At 40.0% G+C, this 21,598-nt stretch overlaps 1 protein-coding gene across 7 annotated transcripts in view; it reads left to right on the top strand.

Moving 5' to 3' along the window:
* Positions 1-21,598, top strand: part of dab2ipb (DAB2 interacting protein b) — a 278,946-nt gene that overhangs the window by 247,522 nt on the left and 9,826 nt on the right. For 5 of the 7 annotated variants that reach the window (XR_010958133.1, XM_067969753.1, XM_067969755.1 and 2 more), the window contains 3 exons: positions 1,709-1,890; positions 4,701-5,565; positions 20,571-20,726. Coding sequence is in view for 6 of the 7 variants with exons in the window: in XM_067969753.1 (XP_067825854.1) it covers positions 1,709-1,890; positions 4,701-5,565; positions 20,571-20,726 (1,203 nt within the window). In the remaining variant the exon portion in view is untranslated. The remainder of the gene's footprint in view (positions 1-1,708; positions 1,891-4,700; positions 5,566-20,570; positions 20,727-21,598) is intronic. The other 2 variants (XM_067969754.1, XM_067969756.1) reach the window with 2 other exon arrangements.

Below are 21,598 nucleotides of genomic sequence, written 5' to 3'. Positions count from 1 at the left end.
GTGCAGACATAATTCAGGCCTCCTAATTTAAAGTCATACATTCTGTCCTTATTTGATTTTGTATTATTTGTAATTAAATTGCAAAACATATAGCAATTTGGGAAGCACAGAAGTAGAATTGGTTACAGCATTGGAGCTGGGAGATGCACAGCTGAGGTGCTGCAACGCCACCACTGGCTGGAGGGTGTCATTACCGTGTAACAAATTTACGTAAGCAGTTTCCATTATAAACGTGGACATAGGAATTTATAATGAAAACTGTTGACAGGAAAGGCACGCAGGCGTAAGATATTTTTATATATTATGGATAACACGTATTTTACAAATCATCACTTAGGCTTCATCTAAAAGTCGTGTGCAGCAATCAGGCAAAATTTGGCTCAGCCTGAACTCTTGAGACAGTTTTGTTGTATCAGAAGTGGTGTAGATGGTTTAGTTGTTAATGAAATATATCAAAACCACTGTAGTTTGTATAAGAACCAGAACCAAAAGTCATGTTGAAATTACTTTTAGTTAGTTGAACATACATAGTACGATGGGTATGTTTTCAAAATGGCTATTGGTTATTTTGTTTACAAGTCCTTTCATGACATTCTTCACTTTTTTTTCCAACAAGAACCTATTATATTTTCTAAATCCATCCCCAAATCATTAAGGACAAAACATGGAGCTGACTTCAAGGAAAGATATAGCTAGTTCTAAGACTGCGCAATACACACTTTTAATTTATAACTGCGATTCCTCTCTATAGAGATTGAGGATTATGTTTGAAAAAGAATTGGCTGAGGGATCTGGTTAAAAGTGCAGGATAGGCGCAAGTTACATATGGCAGAGTTTAAAATGTTTAGAAGATATAGAGAGAAATGGGTTAGCGATGCATTGCTTGAAAGGTGGGAAAATGTTGGGAGAGTTGGTATTAATTTAGGATGAGGACGATCCATGTCAATTTGAGTGGAAGTTTGCAGGGTGCAGGGTCCAAATGAGATGTATACCATAGAGAAAAAGGCTAATGTCTAAATGAGGTCAGAATAAGTTAAAGGCTAATCAAGTTGTTTAAAGGTTTGAAATGCACAGTAATAGACTGCTAAAGAGAGTTTTGGTAAAGAAAATTGCATTGAAAATGAGGAAACAGACTTTTTTGGGTACATTTGCAGCAGACTAGGTATTAAAGTAAGCAGAGACCACTAAAGATAAGAGATGAGGTGATAAAGAAGGCAAATGCTATCATCCAAATGAATTTTTTTTCCCCACAATTGATTTCATTGTAAAAACGGATCCCCTTCAACAGGATGCCATTTTCAACCAAACCCATAGAGCAGAGGGGTCTGCTGTAGTTACATGTTTCCTGGGATACGACCACTGCCCCTTACAAGTATACTAACCCTAAATTTATTCTGAAATCAAAAAAGAAAGACACATTTCTTGAATTTTCAAGTGAGTAAGAGCTTTGAATTTGTGGGTTTTGTTGTGGATTTCTATTTCCCCTGCCTGTGTGTCCTTTTTCCATACATTTTTTTATTAGTATTAGTGAGATTTTGAATGCTGGTACCTATTGTATATCTAACGCATTATCCATTCCTCAAATCATTCATTCTTAGTGGTTTGATATGATGAACTTCATTCTTTTACTTTCCCACAGTACTCATTTCACTAAATCACTTGCGCACATTTGTCTATGTTCAGTGAAAATAAACATTTATTTCTTCAGGCAACTGCAACAAAGCTTGGCCCCTTGCCTCGCATTTTAAGAGATGTCAATACAGTGCTGACCAACCCAGGAGCTGTACCTGTGCCAACAACCTCTGACCCATGCACCTCAACTCCAAATCCCGCTAATAGCAGCATTTCCTCAGGACTGCAGAAGATGGTCATAGATAACGATTTCAGTGGGTGAGTGAAAACGTTATCACAGTTTATTGTAGCTGCCATTTTGTACAGTTAATGTCCAGCTGAATGTGTCACGTAGAAGTTAATCTGAACAGTTCACCCCCCAAACTGTTAAAGCTACAGAACAAAGGATGTGAGGGAAAATTAAGATATAACAATGTGGTGTAAATTGGCAATAATGACATTTGAATTTGCTATTCTTCACAAGTTACTTTTCTGTTAGAAAATGGAAGAATAGTACTGCATTAGAAACTGGTTTCAGATGTGGCCTTAGCTTTACCTTCAAGAGGAAATTCTAATGGCCTTCACATTATTTTGTGTTACACTTTCCTGTTGGTGGTTTTTATTTGCTAATAGTGATTCTCCCCATTTTAAAACTTTTTAAGATTCATTTTTCTTAAACCTTTTTAAATCAGAGTGATTTAATGGTCAGCTCTGACACACACAAAGTTTCTTTTAGGTGAGAAAAGGCCTAAGTCAAGATTACAGTATTGCATAAATAAATTTTGGTAAGAGTTTTACAAAAATGTTTAACCAATTCTTCAAGTATAGTCTAATAATGAATACATAAAATTCTAGAAATATACAGCAGGTCCAATCAGCATCTGAAAAAAAGAATAGACTGGTTAACATTTCAGATGCAGACCCAGATTTTAACCTGTCTCGTTTATTTTTTCATCATTTGACCTGCTGAGTATTTTCAGCATTTTCTGTTTCTATTTCAGATTTTCTACATTTGCCGTAACTCAGCCTGCGGCTTCAGTATTTAATCAACACAGGATCTGTTTATTGCATTGCACTCTCCTGACGAGCCAAACTTATCACTTAATTAAGTAGGAGTTAGAAGAGATTTCCGATCATCAGACATCTTTCAAATGAATGGCTTTGCCAAGGCATAATTGCACATCAGGTCCGTGCAACTGTAAACTGATTCTCAAAGGGCAAGACCCTTTTTTTAAAAAAAATGCCTTCCACTGAGTCAAGTACTTGAAACTTAGATCAAACACACTGTAAAGAAGCAGGCTCATGGCTAGAGAGAAGAAAGAAAGAGGAAAACATAGGGGGAGGGAAATTCAAAGAAACGAGAAGAAGAAAATGTAATTGTGTTACTTAAAAATTAGCCTTTGTCCGTATTGTGCCAACACTATGAATGAGGTATATTCCATTCCTTTCAGCAATATTAGTGGAAAAAAATTTGGCAAGAGTTCACTCATCTTGACCTTTACACAAACATCAGGGAATATATGCCATTTCTCTGGTTAGGAATGCAGTTTTTTTCTGGGGGACATTTTTGATTGACCCATACAAGTTTTTTTTGATGGCTTTACAGACATGTTTGCTGAGTGTGGATTCTAAAGGTTTTAAAAAGGAAACCTTTGACCACATTTTAAAGAGATGGATTTTACAATGACAGTGACATTTTCACACTAGAGTGCACTCTTCTCTGCTTTTTTAAAAACAATTTGCAAGACCACCTGTGTAAGCAGGGGGGGGGGGCTGGTGGAAGTAGGAATTCTGACCATTGCTCACTTTTCCATCTGATGAATTAAAGGCTGTGTAAAAGTCCAAACACTTGGGTTGTCCTGCATCTCACACTGTACTCTGCAGCTTTCTTCATTCAATTGTACACTTCCTTAGAAGCTGCAACATTGCAACAAAGAGGAAAAGCAGGGTTCACATTATTGTTAGATTGTAATCCTGAAATAATACACGTGAACAATAGAACATTTCTCCTGAGTTTACAGCTTTTGTTCAAATGAATTTTGCTTTTCTTTTTAAATCGGCTTTAAATTAAGTAAATTAGATATTTACCTCTTCACGAAATTAGGCTGTAAGATACAATACCAACATCACACAAGATGGTGTGAAAGGCTGTCATGCATTAATAAATCCGTTGCCTGTATTTTGAAGACAAATACCATCACCTCTTTTGAACTCTTTAAAAACTGATCAGCATATATTAAAATATTCAATAATAATCAGTTCCTTGTGACAGCATTAATTTTATCCTGTTTTTCAATTTGAAGTTGATGGGTTAAAATTAAACCTAATCTCTTTCCCAACGATAGCTCATCAAGTTTATCCAGAGAGTAGCTGACCCATACAGCCCAGGAAGGTCTTGGGGCAAATGGGACACTGCAATTGGCCTCCATGCACCTAAGTTAAGGATGGTTCCTGATCCTGATTGCTATCCAATGAAAAGTGCATCTGTGGGGGCACCGGGTGAGGACAGGATCAAGGGTTGGGTGTGATGCCCATTCGTGGTTGAATAACCTGTCAACGGTCACTATCCGAGCTTATGCATGAATTGTGGCCACGTGGGTGAGATACCAGAGGATGGTCACTCCCCATGGCACCATTCACCAACAAAGAGCTTCAGGATGCCAACTTCAGCATAGGAGTGGGGAGAGAATTCCCAAGAGAAAAATGAATTAAGCTTCTTTCAATCAACTAAGCCTATAAAAATGATTTGAAATCAATACCAGGAAATAACTGATTTTACAGGATTGCGAGAAATCAGCTGTCCAATTTATCCACACGTTCTTGAAAACAGCTATGTGAAAATGAAATGCATGAAATTAGTAATAAATAAGTGTATGGTTTTCAATATGGTATTAGAGATAAATTCAGACAGAAAACAAATGCTTAGACGTTTATTCGTTTTAGTGTTTATTTTTAGAAGCTAAAAATGGACATTTTTTAACAAGTTAGACAAGATAGATTAGATCATTCAAATAATTGAAAAAATCTACTTTTTGTTGAATTTATTTGGTAAGAAACTCCCAATGTTATCTGATTTCTTCCCCTTTCAGTTTATTAGACTGTACAAGGTTACCCTCTCCTACCCCAGAAAACAAGGACTTGTTTTTTGTCACAAGGTCCTCCGCAGTACAGCCATCCCCTGCTCGCAGCTCAAGCTATTCTGAAGCCAACGAACCAGACCAACAAATGCCAAATGGCAATAAAAGTGTTTCAATGGTTGACTTGCAAGACAATCGCAGTTTGGACAGTACAACGAATGTTCCCAATGCAGGTGATTCCCTAAATGACAGCCAAGGATCTAGTGGGCATTTACAGGGAATGTGGCCTACAAGAGCACCACAGAATGCAGCACCAAGTGGGCCTGGGCTGATAGGCCGAAAGCCTGGACAAACCGCAAGCACCCCTAATGCCGATGGCACACCAGGAAGGCCGCAGCTTTTGGCACCATTATCTTTTCAAAACCCAGTATATCAGATGGCGGCAGGTATACCAGTTTCACCACGTGGAGTAGCAGACTCAGGATCAGAATGTCACAGCTCTATTAGCTCACACAGCAACAATGAAGAACAGGCAGCCAACAAACACACTTTTCATAGCCACACAAGCACAGAGGACTTTACCAGGCGTTCTGGGGAATTCACAAGAAGACAACTTTCCCTGACAGAAAAAATACCCCAGACGTCAGTGCCACGTCAGAACAGTGCAGGCCCACAGCGCCGAATAGACCAACCTCCACCGGCAGCTAGAGGTAGGACTCCACCAGCCTTATTATTCAACCCCCCTCAGTATCCAAGGCCTTCCAGCGGAGGTATGATACCATGCTCATCAGAATGGCCAAGCACTGGCACAAAGTTGCGACAGCAATCGGCTAAAGGAGATAGTCCTGAAATGAAACAACGCACAGTGCACAAACAGGTTAGTGGCTCTATTATCAATAGCCAACAGATTTTGACAAATGCATATGTAGGTTTAGAATTAAACTGTAGTTGTGTGGTATTAACATCTTGAGAAAGGTGAGTTAAAAGATACAACTAAAGGAGTAGTGCTAATAGAGAAGTATTGGCTTTCTGTTAAAAGGACTTCAGACCAAATTACAGTCGTCACTGATATTCTAAGATATGTGTTATGCTGCTAAATCAAGGATCCTCTCTAACTTTATGGCAAGGAACATTACCTCAACATTGATCTATATATGTTTTCTCAGTCTGAGTTATGTATGTTCAATGCGTTTTTGTCAAGAAGTATAAGCACATGTTTGTTCTCTCTCATACATATATATACGGTATTTATAAGAGGGGAGGAGCTAGCAAAGACCTAGTCTACTCTGAAAAGTGTACGTTCTATGTTGTGGAGGCATTTATAGCCTTGAATGTTTTGGCCTCCATTTTGAAAGTGGAGATCCAGCAAGCACTGCCACACAAACTGATTAATGTTCGGTACATTTCCTATGACTTATCACAGTAAATACGTTTAGATTTTGCTTTAGCTTTAAAGTCATGAAGCACATATCTTTCATTCTAGTTGTTCCACAGATCTGATAAAATGATTTGAAATAATTGTTCAGTCCACAAGCCACTTTTGCCCGATAACTAGCAAATTTACAACTTTTAAGATCTTCCTTAAAATCCACCTGTACCCCTCCTAATATTTCCTTTTTTGGCACAGCATCCATTTTTTGTGATTATGCTTCTATGAAGTGCCCTGGGACAGTTTTCTACGATAAAGGTGCTATATAAATGCAAGTTGTAGTTGTTAAATGCCAGCTTTGGTCCTGTATGAGCCATGGGAATGTTCTGATATAATAACCATTCGTAGCTATTGACGTACCAGTTGAGTTGTAGCAATTGATTTGATTTTCATTATAATGATATGAATTAGGGCATTAATGGAACTATTCACCAATGGCATGAAAATGTAATTTGGACCAAATCAATAGGTTGCAAACCAATTTAGATAAGTTAGCAGAATAGGCCCATGTGTGTCAGATACCATTCAATGCTAGTAAGTGCAGTACCATGCATTTGAGATTGGGAAACTCATAGCATGTTTATACCATGCAGGTACCTGGTAAAGGTTACGAATCAAGAGAGTTGCTAACTCATTAAAGGTTCACAAGCAATGCGAGGTGACTGCAGGGAAGATAAATAGGGTTTTAGGTTATACTGCTAGGAGTATCGAATATAAAACAAAAAGTACTTATTTAGGCTATACCAGGCTTTGGTACATCCACAGTTCAGGTAGTGCATCTAGCTTTGATACCTGCGGGGGATATCTAGGTTCGAGAGAAGATGCAGAAGAAAGTAAACCAGAATGATTCCTAGCCATAGAGCTCAGAGTTAGGATCGTTTATTTTAGAGAAACACAGGCTTAGTGGGTTTTTTAAAATGATGATGGGATAGCTTGCGAACCTTTAATGAGTTATCAACTCTCTTGCCTTTGAGAATCAGTGAATTCTCCAGAGTTATTCCTAAATTAGCCATAGTTTTTCTTTTGCCTAGCCCAAGAGACTTCTTGGTTAGGGGATGGATCGATGGTATGCATTTTTATGCTGTGTCTGGATTGAATGGGCTTGATGTTTTTGTTCCCTTTTTGTATGTTTATAATGTAAGATTTTATCTGCCTTAATGCCTGCCTGCTGCCTGATTATCAGAATCCAATAATCTATCCACTATATTTTCTTTACGGTCCATTAATATTTATATTATTAAAACTGTGTGTGTCCTGTTCATTATATATCAGATGTTTGTCTCATGCAAATTTCTGTGGGGCACTTGGGAAAGATGTATAAAGAAGCAAATACAATCATTTGGAATATAGAGACAAACTTCCCAGCAAAGGAAACTACTGGAGCCACAATGTCTGCAGCCTTCTAATTGACCTGTGTCTGAACTTACCCTGTGATTTCTGCACATCAATTAACCTTAAAGGAACATAGACCTACACTTTAGTAGCAGAATAATATATGGTTTAATGTCGCTGTCCTTATGCAAAGGCACAATGAGCAGTGCCACGGGAGATTCACTAGTAATAGCAAATGAAACATGCAAAATTGTTCAGTACTAGCAAAGTATTGAGCAAACGTTAAACACAGACTTAGAAGGGAAATAATTATTCAAAACATCCAACTGGTATGGATTGACTACAATAACGTCCAATTCTTCCCTCCCCCATATTTTATTCCCTAGGCTAGATCTCTATTTCCATGATATCCGCCAGAGTTAGGTCCAGCCTATATTCAGTGCACAGAGTTAATTTTCTTTGTCATGCTATCTGAATGCTACATAATGTCTGCTTATTCCATCAGTGATGTCACGTACTGGTTGTAAGTCATCTGTCAAGATCACAACTATTCAGGAGTGCCCATTATTTGAAAGACTGGGTATTACAGTAGATTAGACACTGGCTGTACATCTCTGGTCCCTGTGTTCCAATCCAGCTTGAACTGATAGGATGAAAATCTCCTCAGACTACTGTTTGTAAGGGTCCTACTTGAAATGAGTTGGTGCAGTCTCAGTCCAGTTCCTAGTTGGCTCAAGTGCACAGCACAAAACTGTTTCTGAGGTTGGGGTTGAGGCACATTACAGGAGCAGGTTTAGAGGGAGTTTTACTCCGCATTCACCTGTGCTACAGCTGACCTAGGAGTGCTAAAAATTGTTCCATTCCTCAGCATTAACATGCCTTATTAGCATTTTTTTTAAATGAAAGCAGAGAGAGAAGAAATAATCATCGCTTGAGATGTGCTTGGGGTGTATACGCATTTAGCTGGTAATGGAATTCCTATGTTACTGAAGCACCTGTTATGCATACCAGAATTTATTTCCAACCTTAAGCTCTAGACCTACTCTAAGCAATAATTTGTATTGTGATTTGTCAAATAATTTAGATGGATTTCATAATAATCCTTGGAAGTAGTGAGATTGAAGCAATTCCAGCATTAGTTATTATAAAAACCACACTGTGCAAATACCTCAATGAACAATAATTTACAAGTTAATTTTAAAATCTTTCAACATAATTTGCTTTGACAGTCCTTAATGTGCTATCCGAATGCTTGATGGGAATGGCACAAATATCTATAACACTAGAGTACTGGGCTCCCAATTAGAAGACCCTACTTCAGATTCTAGTGTTGCAAATCCTAGCATGGACACTGTGGCCAATTTTAACTGCCTCCGCCCGGTGTAAATGGGAAGGTAGTGGGCTGCAAGTGGTGTCAGGTCATTGAATGCCCATTTACGCTGGTGCTGCATCTTGGGTAGGGTCCTGAGAAGGGTGCCAGGACTGCCTACCTGTTTCAAGCGGTTGGCCACTTTTTAAAATGCAAATCAGGATCCTATGACTTAGATAGGACCTCAGTTGCAATTTTGAGGTACAAATGTGCAGCCTGAAGAAATTTTTTAATGTTATTTTTGTGAGGCTAGGAGGACCAGGAAGGGAAAGCTGCTTAGAGAGGGATTCCTTTCCCACTTCATTCAAGTACATTTCATTCAAGTACATTTCTTATGGTTGGATCATTAGCAGCATCTGTCTAGACATCCATGGGCTGGACCTGACTCTGAAGTGTAGTATGGAAACTAGGGGTGTAATCTCATGGACAAAATAGGGGGAGTAAAGAATTATAAACAAGGTTTTAAAAGAAACTGGAGTCTTTTACTGAGTATTAGGAAGTCTTAAGAATACACCGTCAAATGGAGGAAGCGACCCGTAAATTTTAAATATTAGCACCTGCTCCTTGAGTAACGATCAATGAATGCATGTTAGCACCAACAAAACCTGAGTCCTAAACCAATCCTGAATCTCTGGTTAATGAGCATTTTCACATTAATTTTTACTATCACAACTCAAATTGTTCTATCTTGATTTTTCTGACATCACTTTATAACTGAAAACATTAAACCTCCTGAGAAAAGATGATATACGGTTCACTAGTACATTTTCCTTCAATCAAATGCATTGTTGGAAAACGACTGATGCCATTTACAGCTCGATTAAACAAAAATATATGTTCCTAAAATAATGCCGTTTTTGTAGTTTGCTTTGAACATTACAGCCTTACCTTGTAAATTGGTTCAATGGGAATTATGTTGTATCACAGTAGCACAAAGACCGACTGGAGGTGAAACATGAAAACTCATAATCTTAATACTCTGCTGATCATGCATGTGGTTCAATAGGTTACCTGACTGAACATTTGAGTTTGTCCAAACATGCTTGTTAAATAGCCAATAATGTTTTGCCCACTGGCCATTTAGGGTATTAACACGATTTTTAGAATATCCCAGAATAAGTCCGCTTGTTTCCATAGGGACCGTGTCCTTCTGACGTCACCTGCAGCTCTTTCATGCTGATTTTATGGTCGTGGCCGCAGGCTTATAATGGTGCCTCGTGCTCAAATACATTTATTGCAAATGAAAAATTCAAATGAGATTGAATCTTTAAACATAACATTTCAAGAAACATAACTTATTTCAAGTAAATGTCTGGTATTTCAAGCATTATAATAATGGAAGAATGAACCCAGAAGCTTTTTAATCTAGGTTTTCAACTAATTTGACATTATGCCCAATATATAATATAGGAAATCATAATTTGTATTTTACTTCTAATAGTGATAAGAAAGAAATTGAAAATACAATCCCCAAAGTAATCTTAAGTGTTCATCATTCACTTTAAAGTCTCCTAATCGGAAAATGCACTTTATGAAGAAACGATGTAATAGAACAATAATGATCATTAATTAGCAGAAGCTTTGATTCTAGTAGTATAACTTTTAATTTCATGGCTTTTACTTTGTAATTAAAATCTTATTGGTGAAAGTTTTACAGATACAATGGAATATCGATCCAAACAAAAAGCTGTGCAAGTAAATGCATCTTGGAATGGGAGTTATTTTAACAGTGATGCCACAAACCCTACAACCATTGAATTTGATGAGACAAAAATCAGTCGTCACAGTATGGGGAAACCCAGCACCATTTAAGAATTTTCACTCAAAAAGCTCCAGTGACTACACATTTCCAAAAGGATATCCTGAGCTAGATTGAATCCCCTGAGGGGCCCGTCCATCATCCGGAATCTGAAACAAGTTCCCAGGCCCAAATCGATAACTGACCAAAACTCTGGTACAAAAGCCAGCAAGCCAGCGGCTAGCCACAGAAAATCATGAAATGCTCGTTCTTGGTGGGTCCAAGAACAGTTGAGACTTGGTAACGTAAGAAGAACATAAGAAATAGGAGCAGGAGTAGGCCATACGGCCCCTCAAGCCTGCTCCGCTATTCAATCAGATCATGGCTGTTCTTCAGCCTCAACTCCTCTTTTCTGCCCGATCCCCATATCCTTGATTCCCCTAGAGTCCAAAAATCTATCTATCTCAGCCTTGAATATACTCAACGACTCAGCATCCACAGCCCTTAGGGGTAGAGAATTCCAAAGATTCACAACGGATTGCCTGCCCAGTCCCTTGATTGGGCAGTGGCGAGGGAGACTTAAAGATTTACATAGACATTTGCTTAAAATGAAGGAGAAATATTTAATAAAGGAAAGTCCAGCTCATGATTTTCAAGCAATCCTCCAGGGACCAACAGGAAAGTTGTGAATGTGATATTGATAATGAAAATGCAAGTTTGATCTTATTCATTTGTAGCACTCAGGCTGGTTCTCTGGGTTTAATACTTAAGAAAAGACATACTTGCTCTCGAGGCAGTACAAAGAAGGTTCACTCGGTTAATCCCGGGGATGAGGGGATGGACATATGAGGAGAGGTTGAGTAGATTGGGACTCTACTCATTGGAGTTCAGAAGAATGAGAGGCGATCTTATTGAAACATATAAGATTGTGAAGGGGCTTGATCGGGTGGATGCGGTAAGGATGTTCCCAAGGTTGGGTGAAACTAGAACTAGGGGGCATAATCTTAGAATAAGGGGACGCTCTTTCAAAACTGAGATGAGGAGAAACTTCTTCACTCAGAGGGTAGTAGGTCTGTGGAATTTGCTGCCCCAGGAAGCTGTGGAAGCTACATCATTAAATAAATTTAAAACAGAAATAGACAGTTTCCTAGAAGTAAAGAGAATTAGGGGTTATGGGGAGCGGGCAGGAAATTGGACATGAATTTAGATTTGAGGCTAGGATTAGATCAGCCATGATCTTATTGAATGGCGGAGCAGGCTCGAGGGGCCGATTGGCCTACTCCTGCTCCTATTTCTTATGTTCTTATATGTAAATGTTAACCACTAATCAATAAATTACAACCAAAATATGTAATTGTTTATAGGAGTACATTAATTAGAATGCAGTTATTAAATTCTTACTTAAAATGGTACATTAAAATATATAAATAACTGAATAAAGGTTTTTGTAACAATATTTATAAACCAGTATGTTAAATAACATCGAAAATTATTGTACGGTTTCAAATGAAATTGTAGCAATGAGAGTCACATCAGAAATGTTGATCTGTGCTCTCTAGACAGGTGTTTGGTGATCTAGCCATTGTTGAGGGCAGGGTAGATTGAGTTTACCGGGGAGGGCGGGGTAGATTGAGTTTACCGGTGAAGGCGGGGTGGATTGAGTTTACCGGGGAGGGAGGGCGGGGTAGATTGAGTTTACCGGTGAAGGCGGGGTGGATTGAGTTTACCGGGGAGGGAGGGCGGGGTAGATTGAGTTTATCGGTGAGGGCAGGGTGGATTGAGTTTATCGGTGAGGGCGGGGTGGATTGAGTTTACCGGTGAAGGCGGGGTGGATTGAGTTTACCGGGGAGGGAGGGCGGGGTAGATTGAGTTTACCGGTGAGGGCGGGGTGGATTGAGTTTACCGGTGAGGGCGGGGTGGATTGAGTTTACCGGTGAGGGCGGGGTGGATTGAGTTTACCGGTGAGGGCGGGGTGGATTGAGTTTACCGGGGAGGGCGGGGTGGATTGAGTTTACCGGGGAGGGCGGGGTGGATTGAGTTTACCGGGGAGGGCGGGGTGGATTGAGTTTACCGGGGAGGGCGGGGTGGATTGAGTTTACCGGTGAGGGCGGGGTGGATTGAGTTTACCGGTGAGGGCGGGGTGGATTGAGTTTACCGGGGAGGGCGGGGTGGATTGAGTTTACCGGGGAGGGCGGGGTGGATTGAGTTTACCGGGGAGGGCGGGGTGGATTGAGTTTACCGGGGAGGGCGGGGTGGATTGAGTTTACCGGGGAGGGCGGGGTGGATTGAGTTTACCGGGGAGGGCGGGGTGGATTGAGTTTACCGGGGAGGGCGGGGTGGATTGAGTTTACCGGGGAGGGCGGGGTGGATTGAGTTTACCGGTGAAGGCGGGGTGGATTGAGTTTACCGGTGAGGGCGGGGTGGATTGAGTTTACCGGGGAGGGCGGGGTGGATTGAGTTTACCGGGGAGGGCGGGGTGGATTGAGTTTATCGGGGAGGGCGGGGTGGATTGAGTTTATCGGGGAGGGCGGGGTGGATTGAGTTTACCGGTGAGGGCGGGGTGGATTGAGTTTACCGGGGAGGGCGGGGTGGATTGAGTTTATCGGGGAGGGCGGGGTGGATTGAGTTTACCGGGGAGGGCGGGGTGGATTGAGTTTACCGGTGAGGGCGGGGTGGATTGAGTTTACCGGGGAGGGCGGGGTGGATTGAGTTTATCGGTGAGGGCGGGGTGGATTGAGTTTACCGGGGAGGGCGGGGTGGATTGAGTTTACCGGGGAGGGCGGGGTGGATTGAGTTTACCGGGGAGGGCGGGGTGGATTGAGTTTACCGGTGAAGGCGGGGTGGATTGAGTTTATCGGGGAGGGCGGGGTGGATTGAGTTTACCGGGGAGGGCGGGGTGGATTGAGTTTACCGGGGAGGGCGGGGTGGATTGAGTTTACCGGGGAGGGCGGGGTGGATTGAGTTTACCGGGGAGGGCGGGGTGGATTGAGTTTACCGGGGAGGGCGGGGTGGATTGAGTTTACCGGGGAGGGCGGGGTGGATTGAGTTTACCGGGGAGGGCGGGGTGGATTGAGTTTACCGGGGAGGGCGGGGTGGATTGAGTTTACCGGGGAGGGCGGGGTGGATTGAGTTTACCGGAGAGGGCGGGGTGGATTGAGTTTACCGGGGAGGGCGGGGTGGATTGAGTTTACCGGAGAGGGCGGGGTGGATTGAGTTTACCGGTGAAGGCGGGGTGGATTGAGTTTACCGGGGAGGGCGGGGTGGATTGAGTTTACCGGGGAGGGCGGGGTGGATTGAGTTTACCGGAGAGGGCGGGGTGGATTGAGTTTACCGGGGAGGGCGGGGTGGATTGAGTTTATCGGGGAGGGCGGGGTTAATAGAAATTTACAAAATGGTGCTAGTTATTTTAAATCTGAACTGAGTATGAATACTAAATTCAATTTGTTAAGCAAAGAAATTACAGAATTCCATAGAGAGAATGAAAATAATAATTTTCCATAGAATCCTCAAATAGATGCTATCCAACTGCTGTAATTAGAGGAATTACTTTTATGCAAATGAGATACAGATAGGCAGACAAACAGGTGGGACATTAAGTGATGTCCTAAAACTATTATCTGAGAAAATTAATGGCAAAGGTTAGCTAATTATTGTTTTAATCTACAGACTAGAGCATTTAATTAGATACCAAATTTGAGCACCTGCCGAATATTTCACCCTCAAGCTTTTAAGTGAATAGTTTATTTTTGGTGTCGTTCTGAATGTAAGTGCTGTATCATTATGATTCATCCCAAATGGTAGTATTGATGTCACAAAGAGTTATTAGATCTGTATGCTTCAAAAAGTATTAAAATATTTTATATGTGAGAAATGGGAATATGACGTCTCATAGTTTATAGTACAAATTAACAGAACTATCGTGATTGCTAATGAAAGGAAACATGCCTGTGCTTTCCTATTAGCTGATTAAGGATCCAACTTGTTATTTCCATCTACTGTAACTCATACAATAAGGGATATATTCATATACACCAGAATTGTTGATGTCCAGAGGGATTGAGCCCTATTCTGTATATAATAATTATTTGGACTTGGAGTGTGCTGTTTTTCAGATAACTTTCTATCACAACTGCCATGGTCAGCATGAAGCTTATAGGACTGAATATTTTACTGTTTATCTCTGTATGTTCGGTTAGTACAATGAGCATTAAGATAAATTTGTTTCATTTTAAACACAATAATCTGTATAATAAACTTTCTTAATTTTGTCACAGAAATTCTTTAATAGTCTCCGAAGCGTCAGTTGAGCTGTTGCAACTCTAGAGGGGATAAGTGGCGATTAAGTAAGAAATTCACTGGGCCATTTGAGCCCAAAATGGTACTTCATTTGCTATAAACCATTGAACTGGTACGCATATTTTTCATTTTATACAGATACAGAAAATTTCTTTTCAAATTTTGTAATTTGTTGTATCGAGAGAGAAGCCACAATTTCAACTCCACTCTGTATTGCAGATACAAGTGGGGTTCAGCACTTGAAAGGGGCAGATTTATCGAAGTGGTTGGGGATATGGAAGCAGTTCCAATCATGAGGTTATCAGAACAGGAAACAAAATGTTATTGCATTTATCAAAAACCCTGTCTTATAAATGCTTTATTCCTTTCATATTTATGCTTTGAATAAAAGTTCAACAAGAATTTTAGAGCTCCAGTTGCAACCCATCTTATCCACACCTTTAATTTGAGAACCATTTAGTGACAGAAAACACATCTGAATAAGATTTAGCTTCAATAAACAACTCATGTTCAGATTACAACATGAATGCACAGTAATAAAGTAGCACACATGAATTCCAGTTTTTCCGGCACACTGCATTGCCATAAATTACACTCTAACTAGGAATATGTTTCTGCTGTAAATAATATTTCAGTCAGTATAAAGGATTGAAATACGGTGGAGCATTTTTATTAGAAACCTTTAACTCAAACATTGTAATAGTTTTCCTAATTCCACTGGATTTCTATTATAATCAGTAGAGGAGGGCAAGCTCTAATATGATGAATCCCAGGAATTAATACTAAGAAGGTTTGATTGTACTACTATAATGAAACCAGTTATATTGGTTTTAGGAATTATTCATGATCTAGAAAATGGCCATACTTTACAAGTACAGTATTACAGTAACTTGTTGGCCTTGGTATAACTATAGGTCTGAGAGTGGGTCATTTCCCACCTCTCTGAACACGTGACTTGAGGGACCTTGAAATGGAGAAATGACTGAACACTCTCTACAACAATCCCCTCACCATAACAGTAACCAAATGAACAGCACAGAGGGAATCTACTTTCTTTACCTTCCATGCATTTTTCTGATTCTTGAAGCATTATCATGCATATTGTAAATTTATTTTAACCAACAAAATTCAGCAAACTACTAAAAATGCCAGAAATACACAACAGGTCAGTCAGCATCTGTAAAGGAAAAAGGCAGATTATGATGTTTCAGATGAAGGTTACATATCTGAAATGTCATACCTTGTCTTTTCTCTTCACAAATGCTGACTGACCTGTGTATGTTCAGCATTTTCTGGGGGGGGTGGTGTTTCTGATTTCGAGCATTTGCAGATTTCCTTTTATTTTTTTTAGAAAACCTTTCTTTGTGAGAGAATTGTTCTTCCATATTGCTAACCCTTATGTTATAAATATGGGTAGTAAAATGAACTACTAGCATACCGATTAAGGGAAAATACTTCATATTTACGTACAATCTGTCACCATGGAAAACTGTTGATTAAACTATTCATCAAGCCTGTCACCAATAGGTCACTGAACAGCATCTTATCAATCATGTTCCATTCATTCCTCAGCTATTGATCGTGGCTCGTGTAGTGGATGACATTGAATGGTACCATTTTACAACCAAATATCGCTCATTCAAAATTTCGACCACAACATAATCAAAATAATATAGATCAGCATGCACTTAATGGAACTTTACAACATTGAAATGTGGAGAGTTCTTTAATCTAAAGAATAAAAATGAAGTACCTTAGTTTTTTAAATATTTTAAATGAACCTATTAAGATTTTGTGTGACTGAGACTATTTTCTGTTGATGTGTTTAGCAATTACTCTCTGTTTATTGAAACATAATTCTGCTTAAAACTGCAGTGCATTGTAAAGATTGTTTCATTTTTTGTAAATTATACCATAGCAGTATATATATGTAAGTTACCAGCTGTTGATAAAGTGCTGCAGTTACAATCTTCTCCCTGAACAAGGGTATCTGCTGAGTTTAGTATCTTCATTTTAGTTTAGTCTCTTATACTGCAGTAAAAGAAATGTTCATCTTTCAATTTAAAAACGAGGTTTAAACTGTTAACAGGTTTAGTCATCAAACATTGTATCAATTATGGAAATGATTGAATATTCATGTATCCTGAAAAGGGGCTAAACTCCTCACTAAGAACTTATTCAGTATTTTCCAGGAGGAGCTACAATTAAGTCCAATTCATTTTTTGATTAACGGATACTAGTATCCTTGATAATAAACTGAACTCCATGCTTTTCACTCTTAAATTTAAAAAAAAATATTGTTTTTCCCTATATAGAAAAGTATGTGTTGGTGCAGTGTTGCATTACATTGAATCTACCTCACTTGGTCATTTCAACTGGCTTGTATTATATTACTCATTGTTATGGGGAGTTGATTCACTCATGATATTAAGAGACAGTTATTAAGCAATGAGAATCTCCCATTCTGTATATATTTTCAAATTTTACATCAAAGTTGTCACATTAAAAGATTAAAAGGAATATAATGAATTTTGTTCTATAACAATGTGACATGAGGTTATTCTTAATACATTATTACAGACACACTGTTTGAATAGAATACAATGTTCTTCTCATGGAATATCATCAAGAAGAGTACGCGCTGGACCCCAAAGTCAGTGAAATTGTGGATCCCTGACTTGGCATATCGCAGCACCTTTTTACACAGAACTTACAAATGATCAAATAATAAGAAATTGGCTAAGGTGGTTGTACGCTGTGATTTTTTAAAAATGTACTTAAAATCCTCATTTCCTTCCCTCCGGAATTTCCTGGTTCATACATCCCAGTCTTTTAACTGAGAGGACAGGTGGAGCAAATGCAGACATCTCCACAGCCTCGCAGTGACTTTCTGCGGACAGCTGGTAGGGGCTGTGGAAATGTAAACAAAAGTGACAGTGTGCTTGACGGCCCTGCAAACATTGGTGACTTGTTGTCTTGTGGAATCTAAGGATGAATGGCTACAACTCAAGCCCCACTCTCTCACCTGTGGCCCAGCACAGTGCCATAAATGGCTGCCCACTTATGTCATGATATGTAATGGACGTGATTGGGAATAGTACTTGGAACATAATCTTTGGGTCAAGTATGCATCGCTCCCAGTTCCACTAAAGGTGTTAGTAATGTGGCTGTCCAGTTATTTTTACTGCCATTGAAAATGTAATACTTTTTTAAAATGTCAATTCAATTACAGTACTGCAGGGACAAGTACTGGTAAATTTTAGTACCAATAATTGTTTTATTAAAACAGTGGAGCCCACTTACAGATCATTTCTTGTTCAAGATCATTTATTTCTCAATCCATGTACATAACCTCTTCCATTCACTACAATGTATAGTATAGTTAAGACACATTCCACAATATCAAACTCCAGTTAATTTTCTTTTACGACCATAATTGTAGTTAAGTTTTACTTGCCTTCCTTTACAAGCTGCAATATGGTTACGTTAGCCAAGTTGCTGTTTGAATCAGGTCATCATAGTTGCAAAGCACGATTTCAGCCCTTCACATTCCTTAACCTTTTAGTTTAGTGGAGTTGTTAAAGACTTGATTTTTCTCATGCTTCCTGCTATGAACTTAAAATTTTGTTCGGACTAAAGTTGGTATTTTTGCTTACCTCTTAACTATTAGTACGGGCAGTAGGAAGAAGCCAGTGTGTAGGTTTGGGCCACCAAGACACTCAACAGATAAGAGCCACCTGAAAGAAGGTCCGAACATTGGAAATTTGGGATTGATTGTCAGCATTGGCAGAAATGCTGACCTTTTATCTCTGGGACCAGGTTTGAATCCAGTGCAACCTAGTAGAATCACTGGCCCCGATATTTACAGGGAGGGAATGGGGGGGGATTCATGTCAGCGGCCGGGAAACCCAGAAATCCCAGGTATGCGGAGGTAGAATCTTTTTACTCCGTTTCCCACCCGGCAGCCGGTCAGATTGAGTGGCAGCAGCTGGGGACCGCTGGGGATGGTCCCCAGTAATTGGAGAAGATCATGCATGGGGGGGGGGGGGGGTGCTCGGAGAGGAACAGTGAGAAGGGAGGGAGAGATCGCGGGGGAGAGACATCGCCGGGGGAGACAGACGATCGCTGGGGGGGCGCCCGATCACGGGTAGAGAGGCAGATCGTGGCAGGTTTGCTTGAAGGGCTGAAGGAAGCACTCCTGCTCCTCCCGGCCCACAAGCAGTGCTGGTAAAGCACTTAGCTGCTGAATCTGGCAGTTCTTGCCTCCCTTCAGCTGCCAGGGTTCCCGAGCCCTGGGAAACCCAGCCTGCAGTGTTAAAATGAAATGACTGCCAAAATCTAAGGAACGGAGCCTCATTAACATATTATAATGACTGACCCGCCTCTCCAAAGTGGGTTACTCGGTCGCTGCCCCTTCCCCCCCAACCCGCTGCAGTAAAACCGGAAGTAGGCTCGTTCGCAGCGGGTTGGGGTCGGGTCTCACATTTCAGCAATTTAAACCTCCCCTACCCTGACCCTCTCCTGCCCGTCATGGGGAGGTTAAAATTCCCCCCAATGTCTCCAACATCTGCTGGCTGTAATGAACCAAAGTGAAATGAATTTGTACAATTGTACTGCAGTTCTTAGTCATGGGAGTGAATCCACAACTCAAAACAGCCATAATATGCACTAAATTGGTTGTCTCACTTAGGCCATAAGGGTGACTGTATGGGAAATGGAACTAAGAAGTTGAGGTTAAGAAACATTGTTGAGACAAAGTAGAAGAAGTTGTACTCGGCAGCTGGCTGTACTATCCGTGACCTGCTGACACTGGAAAAATAGCCTAATTCCCAGTCCTAACAACCCCATCTTGATTGGCATAAAAATCCATTACCTTTATTCCAACATTCAGATTAAGAAGGAAATCAGCTTTCATGTGCTGCATGCATCCATTGCTCATGTGCAACATGGAAATTGTTCCCCGATTGTTTGCCTCTGTACTTCCTTTTTTATTTACATTTATTCTTCTTTGCATATTTATTTTGGGCTCATTGCCCATGCAGGAAAAGTTTTTTTTCCGCCAGTTGCGTCATCCCTATTTTTGAATTCATATACAGAGGAAAATTGGATCTTAATGTCTTGTTGCCTGCAGAATATACACAGAGTGATTTAATTTTTTTTTAAGTTGGTGCAGCAGCTGGTGGGATATATGCTTGTAGTTGCAGTTCCCCAAGCATTGAGTCCTCAATCTGAACAGAATCTTCAGAGGCCAAGAGCTTATCCCCAGGATGGGAGGGAAAAGCACACCTTGCAGCAATTGTATTTAGAGCATCATTGACGAGATGCTAAGGATCAGCTTCCGAGCTCATTGTCAGCCAGGGAAAGTGAATGGCATAGAATATTTAAAAAAAGAAAAAGAGATTAAAAATAACACTGGTACATTGTCCATTCCAGTAAATCCCTTTAGCTTACTGTGAAAATGTTGTACATTTACTGGGTGAACTAGTGACATCTGGCAGCAGAATGTTTTATTATAATAAAAAAATCTTTGGGAGATTTCTAAGAGATCCTGGATGAGATCAATATTATTTTTTCCTATAACACGAGAGTTGATCTTAAGAAGGCTCCATTGTAACAATAAAAACAACGTCACAAAATCTGTATCTCTTCACTTCCTCTGCTTGATTTTTCTTTGTGTAAAATTCAAACACAAAGCTGAGCTTTATCACGCTTTTTTAGGCCCCCTCACCTGCGAATGCCTTGTCCTCAGTGGACCGCACTGCAGCATGGCTGATGAATATGAACATGCAGTTCATAGATGATGAAACAGTGGACCCAGGCTCTAAGCACAGGGATGATGTCAGACCTAAAGAGGAACTTAGCCAGATAGAGAAGGTAATGACAATTACCGGACAGAATATTCACCTTTAAAAGGTGTTGTTTTTCTATTACACAACAATGACTGCTTTTTCTGTTGCATATTAACTTGGGTAGAAATATGATAATTGCAGGTATTTTAATTTTTTGGCTAATGAAAGTGTGTTCTGATTTATGATGGGGCAGTCTGATCATTTAAAGTGATACAATGTTACATTGTCATGTTATAGAAAACGAATCAAAATAAAAATGTGGAAAAAATGCTAAAAGCCCAGTCATTGATTTCAAATTGGCTGTTTAAAATCCTAATCTGTTTAATGACCTAGTCCTCTTAATTTATTTTTCATGGGTATGATGAATGGAGGATTAGACTAACATGAATTGCAAATTTTCAATAATACACAAAAAAAAGCTGTTATTTTTGCTAGCTTAAAGGGGAAGTTAAGAATACATAAGTACCATCACAGATTGCTACTCAACAATACTGGTGTTCGGTATAAGTTAGAATACAGAAAAGAAAATTGTTTATGGGATTCTCTTAATTTTAGCAACCTATATGTACGTACTAAGGTGATATCAGGTAGTGGGATTCCCTTCAGCATGTCTGCTCCAATGAGCATTAGTCTCCCTTTTCTGGTCTCATAGAAGCTGATCCCAACATAGACTTGATAGACTCTTGGAAAAAATGAGGCATCTTTGGTTGGATCTCTTTGGAAGTAACAGGGGAGACCCCTGAAGCAGATGAACTGAAGCTACTCATCCTGGCTCTTGTCATCCCAATGCATTCATAGGAACAGGAGGCCATTGAGCCCCTTGAGCTCGCTCCGCCATTCATTTAGACCATGGCTGATCTGCACCTCAACTCCATTTACTCGGCTTTCTCCAATCTA

This window comes from Heptranchias perlo, chromosome 31 (assembly GCF_035084215.1).
Source record: "Heptranchias perlo isolate sHepPer1 chromosome 31, sHepPer1.hap1, whole genome shotgun sequence".
Lineage (NCBI taxonomy): Eukaryota > Metazoa > Chordata > Chondrichthyes > Hexanchiformes > Hexanchidae > Heptranchias > Heptranchias perlo.
This window is presented reverse-complemented; position numbering and strand designations above follow the sequence as displayed.